Consider the following 16,128-nt stretch of genomic DNA (forward strand, 5'->3'; position numbering starts at 1 on the left):
CACCGATCCAGTACAAAGTTTTTTAAATTATGTAAACGCTAACGGGAACTTTAAATATGTTTTGAAGCACGAGCTATTATAAGCACAGAAAGTTCAAGGATGGTTTCAGGTCGACAGCTGATGGAGGATGTTGCCTGGATTCATTGCACATGAAAGAATTTTTTTCTTTAAAAGTCAGTAATTAAAGGGGTGGCACTATGGTTAGCACTGCTGCCTCACAGCGCCAGGGACCCAGGTTCGATTCCCGGCTTGGGCCACTGTCTGTGTGGAGTCTGCACATTCTCCCCATGTCTGCATGGGTTTCCTCAGATGCTCCAGTTTCCCCTCTCAGTCCAAAGATATGCGGGTTAGTGGATTGGCCATGCTAAATTGCTCCTTAGTGTCAGGGGGACTAGCTAGGGTAAATGCATGGGGTTGTGGGGATAGGTCCTGGGTAGGAGTGTATTCAGCGCAGACTCAATGGGCCAAATGGCCTCCTACACTGCAGGGATTCTGTCTAACGAATAGACAGCCAAGTGACGATATTATCCAAACTAAGTTTTAAAGTTTATGTATTAGGTAGGCTTAAATTAACACTGCAATGAAGTTACTGCAAAAATTCCTCGGCTGCCACAATCCAGCGCCTGTTCGGGTACACCTGAGGCAGAATTTATCGTGACCAATGCATCTGTCTCATACGTCTTTCGGAGTGCGGGAGGTAACTGGAGCACCCGGAGGAAACCCACACAGACACGGGGAGAATGTGCAGACTCTGCACAGACAAACCAGGCTGGGAATCGAGCCCAGGGCCCTGGTGCTGAGAGGCAGCAGTGCTCACCACTGTCGCACCCCTTCACTTCAGTAGGTGTTTCTTTGCAATGTGCAATAGTGAAAAATCTCGCAACCCCACAACTGGCTCGAAGTGACGGGTTGCTCATTGTTAACACATGATGTCAAATCGTTCTGGGTTCTTGCTGCCCCCTGCACCGAGAAAGTGCGCAGACACCCAGCCTCCAACAAATCAAAGTAAGGAAAGATTTGAAACAGCAGTCAGCGAGTGATGTCTGCTCCCCAATCCCTTCGGCAGTCAGCAGACAGTGAACACATAAATTAGAGGGGGAAAACTGCGGTGTGTCATATCCATCATTTTGTTGCATTGAAAGGTGGAATGCCTGAACTAAAAGTGATAACAGGAGTCCACGAGGAATTTGATGTGTTCTCCATGAAGTGTCTGCCAGTGTTTCAGATGCTTGGGATAAAATGCAATGATGGCTAAGCATCTTATTAATGAGGGGTGGAAATGATTTTCCTTAATCGCCTCCTGGGAGTGTGAAGGCAGAGCTGTAGGGTACACGAGCAAACGAAAGCATTATAGGAGAGAACTTCTATCAGTTTGCAGAGTTTCCATTTAGCATGGCAACTTCTTTTTGGCACAATTTTCCCGATTTGATGACACAAAAGATTGCCAAATTTTAAATCTGCCCTGCGTGGGGAGCTGCTGGCTCAGAACATTTCCCACTCTGCAAACTCAGGAAAATGTGCCCCCAAAGTTGGGATTTTTGTTCCGGGGTGACCGGGGTTTTCTGGGAGTGGAGCCTGTTGCTTCCCAGGATGGTGTGCAGAGACTGCTGGGCGCACTGTTGGGTTGAAAGCATCGGAACGTTGAACAGCTCTAACCCCCTCACATCCCCCCTCACGTCCCATGCCATCCCTACCACTTCATGGCAGCAATGGAAGCTGTTTGGTCCATGGTGTCAGTGCTGTATCGGCATCTCAGCTTGTCCAACTCTCCAAACGTTTCCCTGGAGCCCCTGTAAACCTTTCCTCTTCAGACAAATAGAGAATCTCTCTTGAAAATCATATTTGAACCTATCTCCTCTTAGGCAGTGCCTTCCAGATCCTAATCACTTGCTGTGCATGGAGGTTTTTGCCAGTCATCATTGCTTCTTTAGCCAATCACGTTAATTTGGTGTCCTCTGATTCTTGACCCTTCCTCCAAAGGGAACAGTTTCTCCTTCGCCCAGACCTCTCATGATTTTGAACTCTTCTATCTATCAAATCTCCTCTTACTCTCCTCAATCTGAAGAACAGTCCCAGCCTCTCCATCCAACCTATCCCCATAACTGAACATCCTTGTGGAGCATTGGCCCAACAAGTCTGTACCGACAACAATCCCACTCAGGCCCTATCCCACGCATTAATCCTGCTAATCCCCCTGACACTAAGGGGCATTTTAACATGGCCAATCAAACTAATCCACACACCATTGGACTGTGGGAGGAAACCGGGGGACCTGGAGGAAACCCACGGAGACATGGGGAGAATGTGCAAACTCCACACAGACAATTAGCCAAGGCTGGAATTGAACCCAGGTCCTCGGTGCATGAGGCAGCAATGCTAACCCATTGTCCCACTGTGCCATCCCAGATCTCTAGAACTATTCCTGTGACTCTGTTCTGCACCCTCTCTTCACATGCCTCCTAACTGCAGTGCCCAACAATAACGCACTACTCCAGTTGCACCTAAGCCTGTGAGAGGAGATTTATGATCTTTTTCTAAGTGTTGTTTTGGGCAGGAAAGGTGGAGAGTAGTCTGGCCAACCACTTTGCTGGCTTTTCCTGCTAAATTTTCAAACACCTTGGGGGGGAGCAACAATGGGTTAACACTGCTGCTTCACAATGTTATCTACCTGATGCGCTGCAGGAAACGATATCCCAAGGCATGGTACACGCAGACAGCGGGTGAATGAACACCGCTCGACAATTACCAGGCAAAAGTGTTCTCTTCCTGTTGAGGAACACTTCAGTGGTCACGGGTATTCAGCCTCTGATCTTCGGGTAAGCATTCTCCAAGGCGGCCTTCACGACACACGACAGCGCAGAGTCGCTGAGCAGAGACTGATAGCCAAGTTCTGCACACATGAGGACAGTCCCAACCGGGATCTTGGGTTCATGTCACACTATCTGTAACCCCCACGACTTGCCTGGACTTGCAACATCTCACTAACTGTCCTGTCTGGAGACAGTACACATCTCTTTAACCTGTGCTTAACCCTCTCTCCACTCACAATGTCTGTACCTTTAAGACTTGATTGCCTGTAAAGACTCGCATTCCAATCATTATTTTGTAAATTGAGTTTGTGTCTTTACATGCCCTGTTTGTGAACTGAAATCCCACTCGCCTGACAAAGGAGCAGAGCTCCGAAAGCTCGTGGCTTTTGCTACCAAATAAACCTGTTGGACTTTAACCTGGTGTTGTAGGATTTCTTACTGCGTTTACCCAGTCCAATGCCAGCACCTCTGCATCCTGCCCAGCTTCCTATCTCCTCTATTAACCATTTCCTTTCACTGATTGGGGCTCTTAAACCCACAGGTCCCTGTTATTTTCGGTGACCCACCATCAGCTCACCTTTTCAAAATAAGGACAGGTTCAAATCATTGTAAGTAACAGAAATACTGAGCATTGTTGATAAGTTGGTGGTAAGCTGTCTTCTTGAACTGCAGTCCGTCTAGTGGAGATGCAGTCACCCACAGTGCTGTAATGAAGAGAGTTTTCTTTAAGAATTCATTTGTGTGATGTGGGCATGGCTGCCACGGGCCAGCATTTATTGCCCCTCCCTAATTGCCCTTGAGCCGAGTAGCTTGCTAGGCCATTTCAGAGGGTAGTTAAGAGTCATTGCTATGGGCCTGAAGTCACATGTAGACTAGACTGGGTAAGGACGGCAGATTTCCTTCCCTAAAGCACATTCATGAACCAGATGGGTTTTTACGACAATCGACAATGGTTTCATCATTATCATTAGACTTTTAATTCTAGATTTCTATTGAATTCAAATCTCAACATCTGCTGTGATGGGATTCAAATCTGGGCTCCGAGAGCATTACCCTGGGTCTCTGGATTACTATCCAGTGATAATACCTCTAGCCCACTGCCTCCCTGCAACATTGAAAATGCGGAGATATCTTTTACTGCCTTGCACCTCCCCCCTCAAAATCGGGGCAAGCGAGGCTCGCACAACGGCTTCCTCCGTTGGCCTCGGGCAGACGAGGTGGTAAAATTCCAGCTGTAATTCCAAGTCGGATGGTGTTTGGTTGGGAGGGGAACTTGCACTCGGTGGTGTTCCCATGGATCTGTTGCCCTTGTCCTTCTGGCTGGCAAGAGGTTTAAACTGGTGGCATCACACAGTGCTGGCTTAAAGATTGGTCTTGAATGTTAGAGAGCTGAATTAGCAAGGGTGCAGTCAACAACATTAGTAGATAATAGCATGTTCATCTGAAGCTGCCTCTGCTACTCTTGACTCCAAGTGCTAAATGATGGCACTGTGGCCTAGATCTTGGTTGACACTGCATCCATTTTACAAGTATGAAGGAAGCAAGCATCCGATACAATGAACAGTGTGTAGATTTTGAGACAGAAGTGCACCACCCATTATTCTGGCAAAGGCTCTCTTTAGGCATCGGAACCATGGAACTGGCATTTGGACCTTTTGTGCTTGGAAATAGAGGACATAGCACCTGTTTTAAGGGCCTGATGCACCAATATACCCTCCTTGTCAGTGTCCCCATGCACTGACCAAACTAACTGTCCATTAAAAGCATATAAAAACATATCTTTCTGGAGGTAACATCCCTTTAGAATCATAGCATCCTCATAGTGCAGAAGGAACCTGCACCAAACACAGTCCCATTCAGGCCCTATCCCTGTAACCCTATGCATTTATTCTGCTCGTCCTCCCAACATCAAGGGGCAATTTAACAGTGCCAATCAACCGAACCCACACATCTTTGGACTGTGGGAGGAAACCCATGCAGACATGGGGAGAATGTACCAACTCCACATGGACAGAGACCCGAGGCCAGAATTGAACCTGGGTCACTGGCCCTGTGAGGCAGCCATGACACCCAAGGATTTGAAAGTTCTTGATCTTATTTGCTAAATGTGCAAGAAAGGTGTTCGATTCCCAACCATTGATTTCCCCCCGAGCAGAATTTATTTATTTTTTTTGAACAAGGAAAGAAGGTTGAAGGAATGAAATTTGTTGCCTCAATTCTTCCTCCACCCTTTTTTTTAAGCAGTTTATTTTCCTGAGCCAGGAAGGCAGTGTAACCGAGAGAGAACCTAATTTCGGGCTATTGGCAACGTTAGTGAACCATCAGCAAGGGACGGAGTATACCATTCCCTAATTTTCCCCCTCTCCGACATGAAAGCAAATTACAGAGCTAATTTATTTTGCTTATTCATCACACTGTGTACATTGCGAGTGGGCGCGAGTCTTTAACCTGCTGCGCTGCTGGAGGCTATGTATGGAATGCATTATACAAATGGAGGGATTAGTCTGTCATTAAAGAGGCAGTAAAGTATGTAGCAATTTGCAATCTGAATGCAGCCAGGACTGCTGGCTTTGAAAGCTTGGAACGGCGAGAGGAGAGAACCTGATCTGAGTGGCGTTAATATCTTTGTAAACTGAGCTCCCAGGACTTTAAGACTGCCACAAATGAGGGAGAGAGCAATTTTGGGGTTGATTTGAGCTCCCATTTAGAGACGATATTAAAAGATTCCCCTCCTCCCCACAAAAATATAGGCATGTCGTCCACCTCCACAGTCGCAGCCAAAAAGGTGTTTCATTTGAGTGCTTATTTACCAGCTGTTTTACCCATACATCATTTCGTCTGCAGAGTCTGTACGCTGCTTCTGATTGCCATTTTTGCCAGAGAAACGCTGTCTCTTGAGGCCCTATTTTTCTCCTGATGGCCTGCAGGTGCAGGGAATGGTCGGGAAAGCCAACCAGCGGAGTGGGAAAGCTTTTTTAATTAAGCACCAAAGAGTTGCGGCTGCTTGTAAAATCTCTCTCAATCTCGCGCCGATCAAAACGTCAACGGTTCAGACCCCGAATGTCTTTTTCATTTTGGAAAGAGGAAGGTAGTTGCCTGATTTTGTTTTTTTTTTCAGTTGCCAGACTGCAATCAGCGATGGCCGGGGTCCTTTGGTCAGGAGCTAGATTACACGGCGAGGGGTTTGCGAGACTTTGTGTGACCTTGGCAGTCCCCTCCCTGAGGCAGAGCTTCTTTCGAGCATGAATCGTGGAAGGGATGTGTATTTTTGTTCTACGGCTTGAGAGGGATTTGGAAATTACCTCAAGCATTTGATTTAAATCCAACTGGTGTCCGATGGTTCATTTTTTTTTTGATGCAGAAGCAATATGATCTAGATGTTTGTTTTCCAATATTGCAAGACGGCTTGCAGTTGTTGGATGGCTGAGTTCATGCCTTTTCCCTTGCCTAATGTGTAGATTCTCAGTAACGTCAGTCAGAACTCCTTAGCTTGGCCAGCAATGTAGAACTTTCTAAACACCCTGCCTGTCAGTGGGCAGAATAGGATGACAGTTTTATCAGGGGGGGGGGGAAATGAAAAAAGCATGGCTAACTCTTATTTATCTTGCTCCTTGCGATGTTTTCTCTCTGGAGGCAATAAACAAAACCGTGTTGTGAGATAATATTTCTTCCTCAGGAGATGTCAGTGCCACCTCATAAATATAGCAGCTCGGGAGACTGGGCTGCGATATAAATAGGATATAGGTTGTAATTTGCTGAAAGACTTTGTTCTCCAACTGGGTCCCTGGCAAAGGTGGCTTTGAGTGAGTCGTCTGTTTATTAATAAACCGGTGAAGGATTACGTGAGCGAGCCTCCGACAGAATATATCATTCAGGAGCGCCAAAGAGCACGTTTTGTCAATTATAGACGAAGAGATTTTTTTTTGCAGAGTCGGGAAGACGGATCTTATTTTTGCTGTTGGGGGGAAAGGGGGCAGGGCATGATTCGCACACATCTGAATGCATCAGGGCTGTTTGAATTCAGGGCTGAGTTCAAACACATCCCTTTTTTGGCTGTTGCAAGGCCACAATGTGGGAATCGTGGAGTGATCTTAGAATCTCTGCTGTTCAGAAGGAAGCCATTCAGCCCATTGAGTCTCGCACTGACAATCCCACCCAGGCCCTATCCCCATAACCTCATGTACTCCTCTGCACTCTTTCCAGTGCTATCACACCCTTCCTATAATGTGGATTCCAGAACAGCACACAATACTCTAGCTGAGGCCTAACCATTATTTTATACAGTTCCCTGCTCCTGAATTCTATTCCTTGGCTAATAAAGGGAAATATTCCCTATGCCTTCTTAACCATTTCAATCACCTGTCCTCTACTTAAGGCCAGGAGGAAGTCTCACAACACCAGGTTAAAGTCCAACAGGTTTATTTGGTAGCAAAAGCTTTTGGAGCGCTGCTCCTTCGTCTGGTAAGTTCACATCATCTCTACCTTAAGGGACAGATGTATATGCATGCCAAGACCTAACTGATCCTCAATGCTTGCTAGAGTCCTGCTGTTTGTCATGTCCTCTCCCTCGTCTTGTTTCTCCTGTCCAAGTGTATCACCTCACACTTATCCAGATTGAATTCCATTTGCCAGTGAAGAACCCATCTGACCAGCCTGCCTATATCCTCCTGTAATCTAACACTATCCCACTCACTATTTAACACCACACACACACATTGTCTTACCATTGTTACTGTCAACCAGCTCTTACAAGAAGCTTTCACAGGGCACCTGAAAGCTGTGAGGAGAGTGTCTTTCCTTAACTAATTAGACTGAAGAATTGTTCATGATTAGTGCAGACTCTGCACCAGGAACTATCGGTTAGAATATTGAATACCATGTCAGATCAAGCTGAAATGAAAGAATAGAGTGGAGTTTAGAAGGATGAGGGGGGATCTTATAGAGACGTATAAGATAATGAAAGGGATGGATAGGGTAGAGGTAGAGAGATTCTTCCCTCTTAGAAAGGACAGCAGGACTAGAGGGCACAGCCTCAAGATAAAGCGGGGGCGGGGGGGGGGGTGCAGTTTAGATTGGAGTTGAGGAGGAACTTCTTCACTCAAAGGGTGGTGAATCTCTGGAATTCTCTGCCCATTGAAGTGGTGGAGGCTACCTCGTTGAATATATTTAAGTCACGGGTAGATAATTCCCTTGTCTGTTTTTGACAGACAAGGGAATTAAGGGTTATGGGAAGAAAGTGGGAAAGTGGAACTGATCCACTTCAGATCAGCCATGATCTTATTGAATGGCGGGGCAGGCTCGAAGGGCTAGATGGCCTACTCCTGCTCCTATTTCTTATGTTCTTATGAGAATGAAGATTGGATTAAGAGGCAGAGATAAAGAAAAAGTTACAAAAATTAGTTTATAAAAAAAACTCCAACAATAATTAAAATCTGAAGGAATGACACATCTATGTGTCCGCACTTGTAAAAGCTCATTTTCAGTGTCATAGAGGTTGGTTAGGAGTATTTAGGATTTATCACAACTTTTAAAAAAAATACTGGAATGGACGAAGCTTAACTTTTTCTGACAAATTTATTCCATATCCATGAGGTAAACACAGCAAATTCACAATGCATTTCAACAGGGAACTGGATAGTACAGGACCATTTTGGGAAGCTTTTGAAAGAACGTGACATGTAGGACAACAACTTCCAGCTTTTCATGTCTATCTTCGCATGCGTGATCATCAGAGTTCCCTGTCAGATTTCCATTTAATAATCTTAGCTCTACTACAACATCCAGTCCAGTATGCATTGAATTGGTACCAGTTTAGAAGCCAGAGTGCTGTGTTTAAAATCTTGAACACTGGTCAGAAATCAAGAGAACAGTGTTGTTTGATTTTTGCTGATGAAATCCACTGCAGTGCTTAGCATTGAGAGGATCCTGGGCTGATTCTCTGCGGCAGTAGATGTATTTTTCAGAAATTATTAGCAAAGTGCCAAATATAAAGGGCAATATTTTGTTGAAGGCCTTGACATTTAGGGTAAAGCATACTTGCTGCCTTTGAAGAAATACAGGAGTGAGAGTAATACCCAATTGAAGGAAAATATCCAACAGTGTAGACTGGGTGATATGAACAACTAAATAGTTTCTACTGTTTTTCTGTGCACCTAAAAGCCAAACACATCCCAAGACTGAAGGTTTTCTGTGTGGGAAATCTCGTTACCTGAGCTGACACAAACTGTGCTGTCCACACCTGACCTTTAGTGTGCAAAGTCAGTGACCCAAGCCGATGTGAACCTTGCTGCTTGGACCTGACCTTTAGCTTGGGAAATCTAATTGTTTGCTTTACCTTGTTAATTTTGTGGTTATTTAGTGATTTAATCCCACCGTGTCAAAAAGACTATTTGCGGTATGCGCAGCACATCCGAAAACTGAAAATATCCGAATGCTGAAATGCAATTGGCCTCCAGGGTTTTGGATACTTGACCTGAGCATCATCCATCAGTGTAAATTAAAAGAGTGATATTGATATATACAAACTAACCCAGACTAGCCTTCCAACAGTCACATCACTTCAAGCACTTGGAAACGAGGTTCTAACCCAAATGTTGTTCTCTCTTTCCATAACATTTGAGCTTGGTCTCATATTTTAAAGTGTCCGTTTATTAAAATACTTAGAGCACGTTGCAGTCAGTTCTTAACACCATCATAATGCACACTTTCAGCAGGCTTAAAAACTCACGTCTAGGCGCTGACGAGGCTATTGTTTGATACTGTGACAATGCGCATGCTGAATAAATAATGCACTTGTACGTAACATTGAGGTATTAAGCTGATCTTTCACCCTACCTGTAACTGTAACACTATATTCTGCACCCTCTGCTTCCTTCTCCCCTATGTACTCCAAAAAAAGGTGTGCTTTGGCTGTATAGTGCAGAAGAAACAATGCTTTTCACCATATCCCAATACACGTGACAATAATAAATCAAATTGCACTGTGAAAATGATGAAAGACATAAGCTGGACTGGAATGCTGTTACATTGTGTCATTCTTAAATTTGGTATGAAATTAACAAGGCTCCAGTGAGCCTTGAGATTAAAAGAGAGAGATGAAATATATAGAATAGGTTTCCAGCTGAAATAGTTCATCTCGATAAGCATGTTTTTAAAGGTTATATGTCAGTATATGTCATTTGGAAGTATATATAGTCAAAGATTTCTATCGATAAGTTCAAATAAGAATGAAAAATGATTTGTGCAACATGACAGTTTGGATATGGTGAGCTCAGAAACGTCACCAGTGAATGATATGGGCCACGAGGATGGATATTTGTGAATTTTTCTTCTGGAATTCAGCGATTCTGAGTAAGACCATATGAAATGGATCAGGTTATTCCTCGCTGAGAAGCACTTTTTTTTAAAAAAAGTGGAAAATTTATTGCACTTACATATAAGGGAATGTTTGAGCGCTCGCCCACAGAGCGTTACCTGGCTCGCTGTAAGTGTGGAGCAAAGAATGGCAACTTTTCAAACCATGTTGATTGCGAGCCAAGTCATGAGCGAAGGCTCTACCCTTCAAATCGAAATGCAAAATAAACGGCGTTATGTTCAGACCACATTGTGCTTTCCTCCCATAGTCCAAAGATGTGCGGGTAGGCTAATTAGCCAGGCTAAATTGACCATAGTGTCAGTGGGATTAGTAGTGTAAATGAGGGTTACGAGACTAGGCCTTGAGTGGGATTATGGTTGGTACAGACTTGATGGGCCGAGTGGGCTCCTTCTGCACTGTAGGGAGTTCTATGATTCTATGACAGCCCAGGCACTCACTGGAAAGACGCTTAATTAAGTGCATGAGCTTTTAGGAATATCCTGTACCCAATCGCGCCTAACTGGAAGGATTTCCCCTCTTTTGAATTGAATTGATTTATTATTACTGCATGTATTGGGATACAGTGAGAAGTACTGTTTCTTCCAAGCTATACAGACAAAGCATACCATTCATAAAGTACATAGAAAGGAAAGGAGTGGGTATAATGTTGCAGTTGCACCAATGGGGTGAAGAGAAAGATCAGTTTAGTGTATGATTCAGTTGTGTATGATTACTCAGTGTTATTCCACTCTCTTGATCCTGTAGACATCAAGAATCACCCGTTCAGATGAGGATAAGGATTCTGGCTGGGATGCTTGGGGATCTTGGAGCGACTGTTCAAGAACCTGTGGTGGAGGAGCCTCCTACTCCCTGCGACGATGCTTAAACGGCCGGTGAGAACCAGATTCTTAAATTAAAGATCATTCCTTTATTATGTATCTCACAAATGACTTAAAATCCATTGATTTACTTCGAAGACATTGCTGAATCTCAGCAATGCTCAGAGGTTGCAAGTGGCCCAGGCATGTCTGTAAAGACAAAGGAGCGGAATGAGGCCACTCGGCCCATCGAATCTGCTCCACCATTCAATCATGGCTGATAATTTTCCCATCCCCATTCTCCTGCCTTTTCCCCATAACCCCTGATCCCCTTATTAATCAAGAACCTATCTATCAGCAGTGGGCAGACATTAATGGTGTAGAACGCAATGTCCAGAAGAACAGAAAGGGGTTATGTTGAAACACTTTGCAGTTGTTAAGTGATAACCAACATTGTGTCATTGAGAACAACACCTGTTTCCTGGGCAGTGGCCCTGGGTGGCACGGTGGTTAGCACTGCTGCCTCACAGCACTACACATTTGGGACCCGGGTTCAGTTTTGGCCTTGGGTGACTATCTGTGTGGAGTTTGCACATCCTCACCATGGCTTTCTTCTGGGTTCTGCAGTTTCTTTCCACAGTCCAGAAAAAAATGTGCGGGTTAGATTGACTGACCATGCTAAAAAAATTGCCCCTTAGTGTCAGGGAGATTAGCAGGGTCAATATATGGGGTTTTGGGGATAGGGCCTGGGTGGGACTGTTGTCAGTGCAGACTTGATGGGCCGAATGGCCTCTTCCTGCACTGGGGATTCTATGACTAGGCAAACAGCAATATGGTGCAAAGCACAATTCCACAAATAGCGATTGGGTCGCGTGATCAGTTCCTCTGGCCGTGTTTATTGAGGCAAGGATGTTGACCAGCATGAAGACTTTTTACTTCCTTAAAATAAGGACACGTTAATATTCCTGTCAATGAGCAGATGTAACGCCTTATTGACCGCATTGTCCTGTACGGCAAAGCATTATGGGAAAATATGCTCATCGTCCCAAGGTAAAACTGGTGCTCCATTTGCACCAACGAGAGTTTGTGCATCTACCCAACATCTTTAAACTGGTCTGACTCTGGGAACTGGCAGGTAGGTCAGGCATATCAGCAGTGGGCAAGCATTAATGTCAAAAGCAGTGTCCAGAAGAATAGAAAGGGGATTATATTGCAGTTCTTAAGTGATGACCAACGTTATGTCATTTCGGCCAACACCTGTTTCCTGAGCGGAGGTCACAATGCTTTCATTTTAAGACGACTATCTGATTATTTGAACGTGAAGCAATTGTCAAAGAATGTTTTTGCAGAGACCAAAGTGATTGGGTTTTTAATTTGGTTGAAGACACATTGCAGCAACATGGATGGAAGCAGAGTAAAATATAATGAGCCCCACGCAGATACCGAGATCGTGATGAAGCATTTGATCTGTGCGGAAGGATGAAGTACGCTACCACAATGATGACCTTCTATAGGAGGCAATTAGCATTTGGGTAGCCATGGTATATCAGTGCCTTAAAAGGTCCTGGATGGAGCAGCAACTTCCAAAATGGAATTAGATTCACTCGTTGAATAAAAAATTTCTTGGCGGTATGGGGCTGGTTGGAAAGCTCTTTGAAAACAAGAGCAATGGGCTGAATGGCCTCTTTCTGTGCTGCGAGCTTCTATGGGCCAGCCTTGCTCTGGGATCCTGAGAGAACTCAATTCCAGTACTCAACTGTTGTGTCTGGTTGGGCCACCTGATTTCTGGTTAATGAGTTGTCGCTTTCTCCACGATAGCATAGATCTACCAAATGCAGCGTTGCATTGAGATTCAGCAATGTCCTCCTGAGGCTTTTCCTGCTATATCTCAGCCTCTGAGCATTTCTGCAGCATGCCCACTAACCTCCTTGGGCAATGACGATTGGCAGGATTTTACAGCCTCGCTTGACCCAACACTGGAAAATCCCACCCGAGCGCAACGGACATTCCTGTTGTCTTCCCCTCGTCTGTTTCGATTCCCATTGCGGGCGGGGTGTTAGAATTCCAGTGAATGTGTCTTTGCCCAGAAGGTTTCATTCAATTTTGTGTCCCAGAAAGTTTAAGGCATACGGGTATCTCCTGGCAGCGAGTCCAGGAGCATTCTTTTTCCATGTGTCACTTCATAAGTTATAGAATAGAATATCTACAGTACAGAAGGAGGCCATTTGGCCCATCGAGTCTGTACTGACCACAATCCCACCCAGGCCCTATCCCCATAACCCTGTTAATTCCCCTGGCACTCAGGTGCAATTTAGACAGCCAATCCATCTAACATCTTTGAGCTGTGGGAGGAAACTGGAGCACCCGGAAGAAACCCACGCAGATTTGAGGGGAATTGGAAGCATTGGAAAGGGTGCAGAGGAGGTTTACCAGGATGTTGCCTGGTATGGTGGGAAGGTCTTATGAGGAAAGGGCTGAGGGACTTGAGGTTGTTTTCGTTAGAGAGAAGAAGGTTGAGAGGTGACCTAATTTGAGGCATACAAGATGATCAGAGGATTAGATAGGGTGGACAGTGAGAGGCTTTTTCCTCGGATGGTGATGGCTAACACGAGGGGACGTAGCTTTAAATTGAGGGATGGTAATTATAGGACGGATGTCAGAGGTAGGTTCTTTACTCAGAGGGTAGTAAGGGCGTGGAATGCCCTGCCTGCAGCAGTTGTGGACTCGCCAACTTTATGGGCGTTCAAATGGTCAGTGGATAGGCATATGGATAACATTGGAATAGTTTAGGTTAGAGGGTCATTAGATTGGTTCCACTGGTCGGCACAACATTGAGGGCCGAAGGGCCTGTACTGCGCTGTAACGTTCTATGAATGTGCAAACTCCATATAGACAGTCACCCAAGGCCGGAATCGAACCCGGGTCCCTGTAAGGCAGCAGTGCCAACCACTGTGCTGCCCTTTCTCGTAACTGATGCTCAAAAGGGGCTGTGTCACCGTCAAACTGAAGTGTTTGCTACAGCCTGCTTTACTATCCCGTACATGCTGCCTGCAAAATAAGGCACGATGTTACTATCGCTTTGGTAATGGAGATCATTACCAAAGAGAATCAGTCGATAGATCGAGGTCGGAGCGATATTGTTACGTGTAAAAGTTTAAAGCTTCGTGAAGTCCACTCTGCAGCTTTTAGCTGTGCAAATGTTTCTCGTTTGTTTGTTTAGATAGACTCGTGAACCGAGACGACTCTTGTGGTTTGCTCAGAGGGGAAAAGAATGATTGGTTACACCAGACTGCAAATCAGGATGTTTAATCATCAGCCAAGGAAAGAAAAGCCAAAATCTGAGCACATTGCTGGGGCTCCTTGGGTTCCACCCATCTGAGAAGCAATCCCTTGTTCCAACAGCATTAGAACAAAAAACAAATGATAAAATCAGACTGTAAAAAGTACACTTCTGGTGTTCCAATTTTCTTTGCTTTGCGTTCTGCAGTGTCAATTGTCAGATTGTTCCAGCCACATCCTCTCTCACACCAGCTGTCACCTAACCCTCAAAAGGAGAATTAAAGAGCTCCAGTTTGACAGTCACCTGGCCGCTGCTCAAACTTTAGCACTGAACCCTTCAGCTCATTCATCGCTCAGTCGTGACACCAGGATTACTTTTGCCTGCTTGCCGATCTGTCAGATGACAAACTGTACAGGGCAGCACGGTGCTTAGCACTGCTGCCTCGCAGCTCCAGGGACCCGGGTTCAATTCTGGTCTCGGGTCACTGTATGTGTGGAGTCTGCACGTTCTCCCCGTGTCTGCGTGGGTTTCCTCCGGGTGCTCCGGTTTTCTCCAAAGATGTGCAGGTTAGGTGAATTGACCATGCGATGTTGCACCTTAGTGTCAGGGGGACCAACAGGTAAACATGTGGGGTTATGGGGATAGAGTCTGGGTGGGATTGTTGTTGGTACAGACTCGATGGGCCAAATGGCTGCTTTCTACACTGTAGGGATTCCATGTATGGCAGGGAATGGATCTTTTTTATTATTCTTTCATGGGATGTGGACATTGTTAACAAAACCACCATTTATTGCCCACCCCTAAAAGCTCTCGAGAAGAATGGTTTGCTTGGTCATAGCATTTTAAGCACCGACTGCATTGCTGGCAGTCAGACTGAGAAAGGATGGCAGATTTCTTTCCCTGAAGGACATGGGAGAGAAGATTTTTTTTCAATGATCGTTTCATGGCCACATTACTGAGACTGGCTTTCAGTTCCAGAAAAATTCATTCAAATGATTAATTATTTGAATGTAATTCTTTCCAGCTGCCATAGGGGATGTGAATCCATGGCTGGGATTTTTCAGCCCTGCCCACCGGCAGGATCTTCCAGTCCTGCCGAAGGTGAGACACTTTCAACCCCAGTGGTTAGTTCCCTGATGGTGGGGCTAGCGAGCAACGCAAATGGCCATTGACTTTGGCAGGACTCTAAGATCCCAGCGCATGTCCCCAGCTGTATCACCAGGATGTCACCATATCCCCCTGTTCATCAACTTTTGATTGTGGTGTTTGCCTATCCATGCTGAAAGGTGGGACTTGCAAACTGGGGAAAATAGACTAAGATTATTTCTAGAAAATGTCAACTGAACGCTCTTAAAAAAAGAGAATTACTACTTCTGAATTAGTTCCTGATGTCACAGCTCTTTTGTAACTGTCAAACCTCAACATGTGAGGATCTCCCGTCTCCAGCTACTTAGTCCCGATCATCTCCTGTAGTGAATGATCCAATAGTTTTATTGCAAAGACTAGCGAGGAAGATCTCCCCCAGAGTTTTGCCTCATATTTATCACTCATCTAGCATTACTAAAACAGGTCATGAAAACATTGCTGTGTTTGCATCCCTGGTGGGCACACATTGTTTGCTGTGTTTCCCAACATTACAACAATTAATTTGCTATAAAGGATGTCCCCACCCTGTGAAAGATCTAAACCCTTTGGTTTTGCCCATTGTGAATCAGTGGGGTAGTGAACATGATGGAAAAGCTAAAGGACCGTTGATCTCGGGTGGGAAGTTCCAGTCCTGGTGCTGGGGGACTGGAAAATCCCACCTTTAATACAAACAAAAGTCGTCATTTATTTCCAGTGTGGCTTGATTCAAAGAGAAGATGC

At 45.1% G+C, this 16,128-nt stretch overlaps 1 protein-coding gene across 1 annotated transcript in view; it reads left to right on the forward strand.

Annotated features, from left to right (window-relative positions):
- The window catches only part of adamtsl3 (ADAMTS-like 3), a 548,277-nt gene that overhangs the window by 229,075 nt on the left and 303,074 nt on the right, over nt 1–16,128 (forward strand). Inside the window, exon 4 of the mRNA XM_080214139.1 lies at nt 10,930–11,057. Within this exon, the coding sequence (XP_080070265.1) occupies nt 10,930–11,057 (128 nt within the window). The remainder of the gene's footprint in view (nt 1–10,929; nt 11,058–16,128) is intronic.

The sequence above is a fragment of the Carcharhinus amblyrhynchos genome, chromosome 28 (assembly GCF_965287045.1).
Source record: "Carcharhinus amblyrhynchos chromosome 28, sCarAmb.v2.hapA, whole genome shotgun sequence".
NCBI classification, from domain to species: Eukaryota; Metazoa; Chordata; class Chondrichthyes; order Carcharhiniformes; family Carcharhinidae; genus Carcharhinus; species Carcharhinus amblyrhynchos.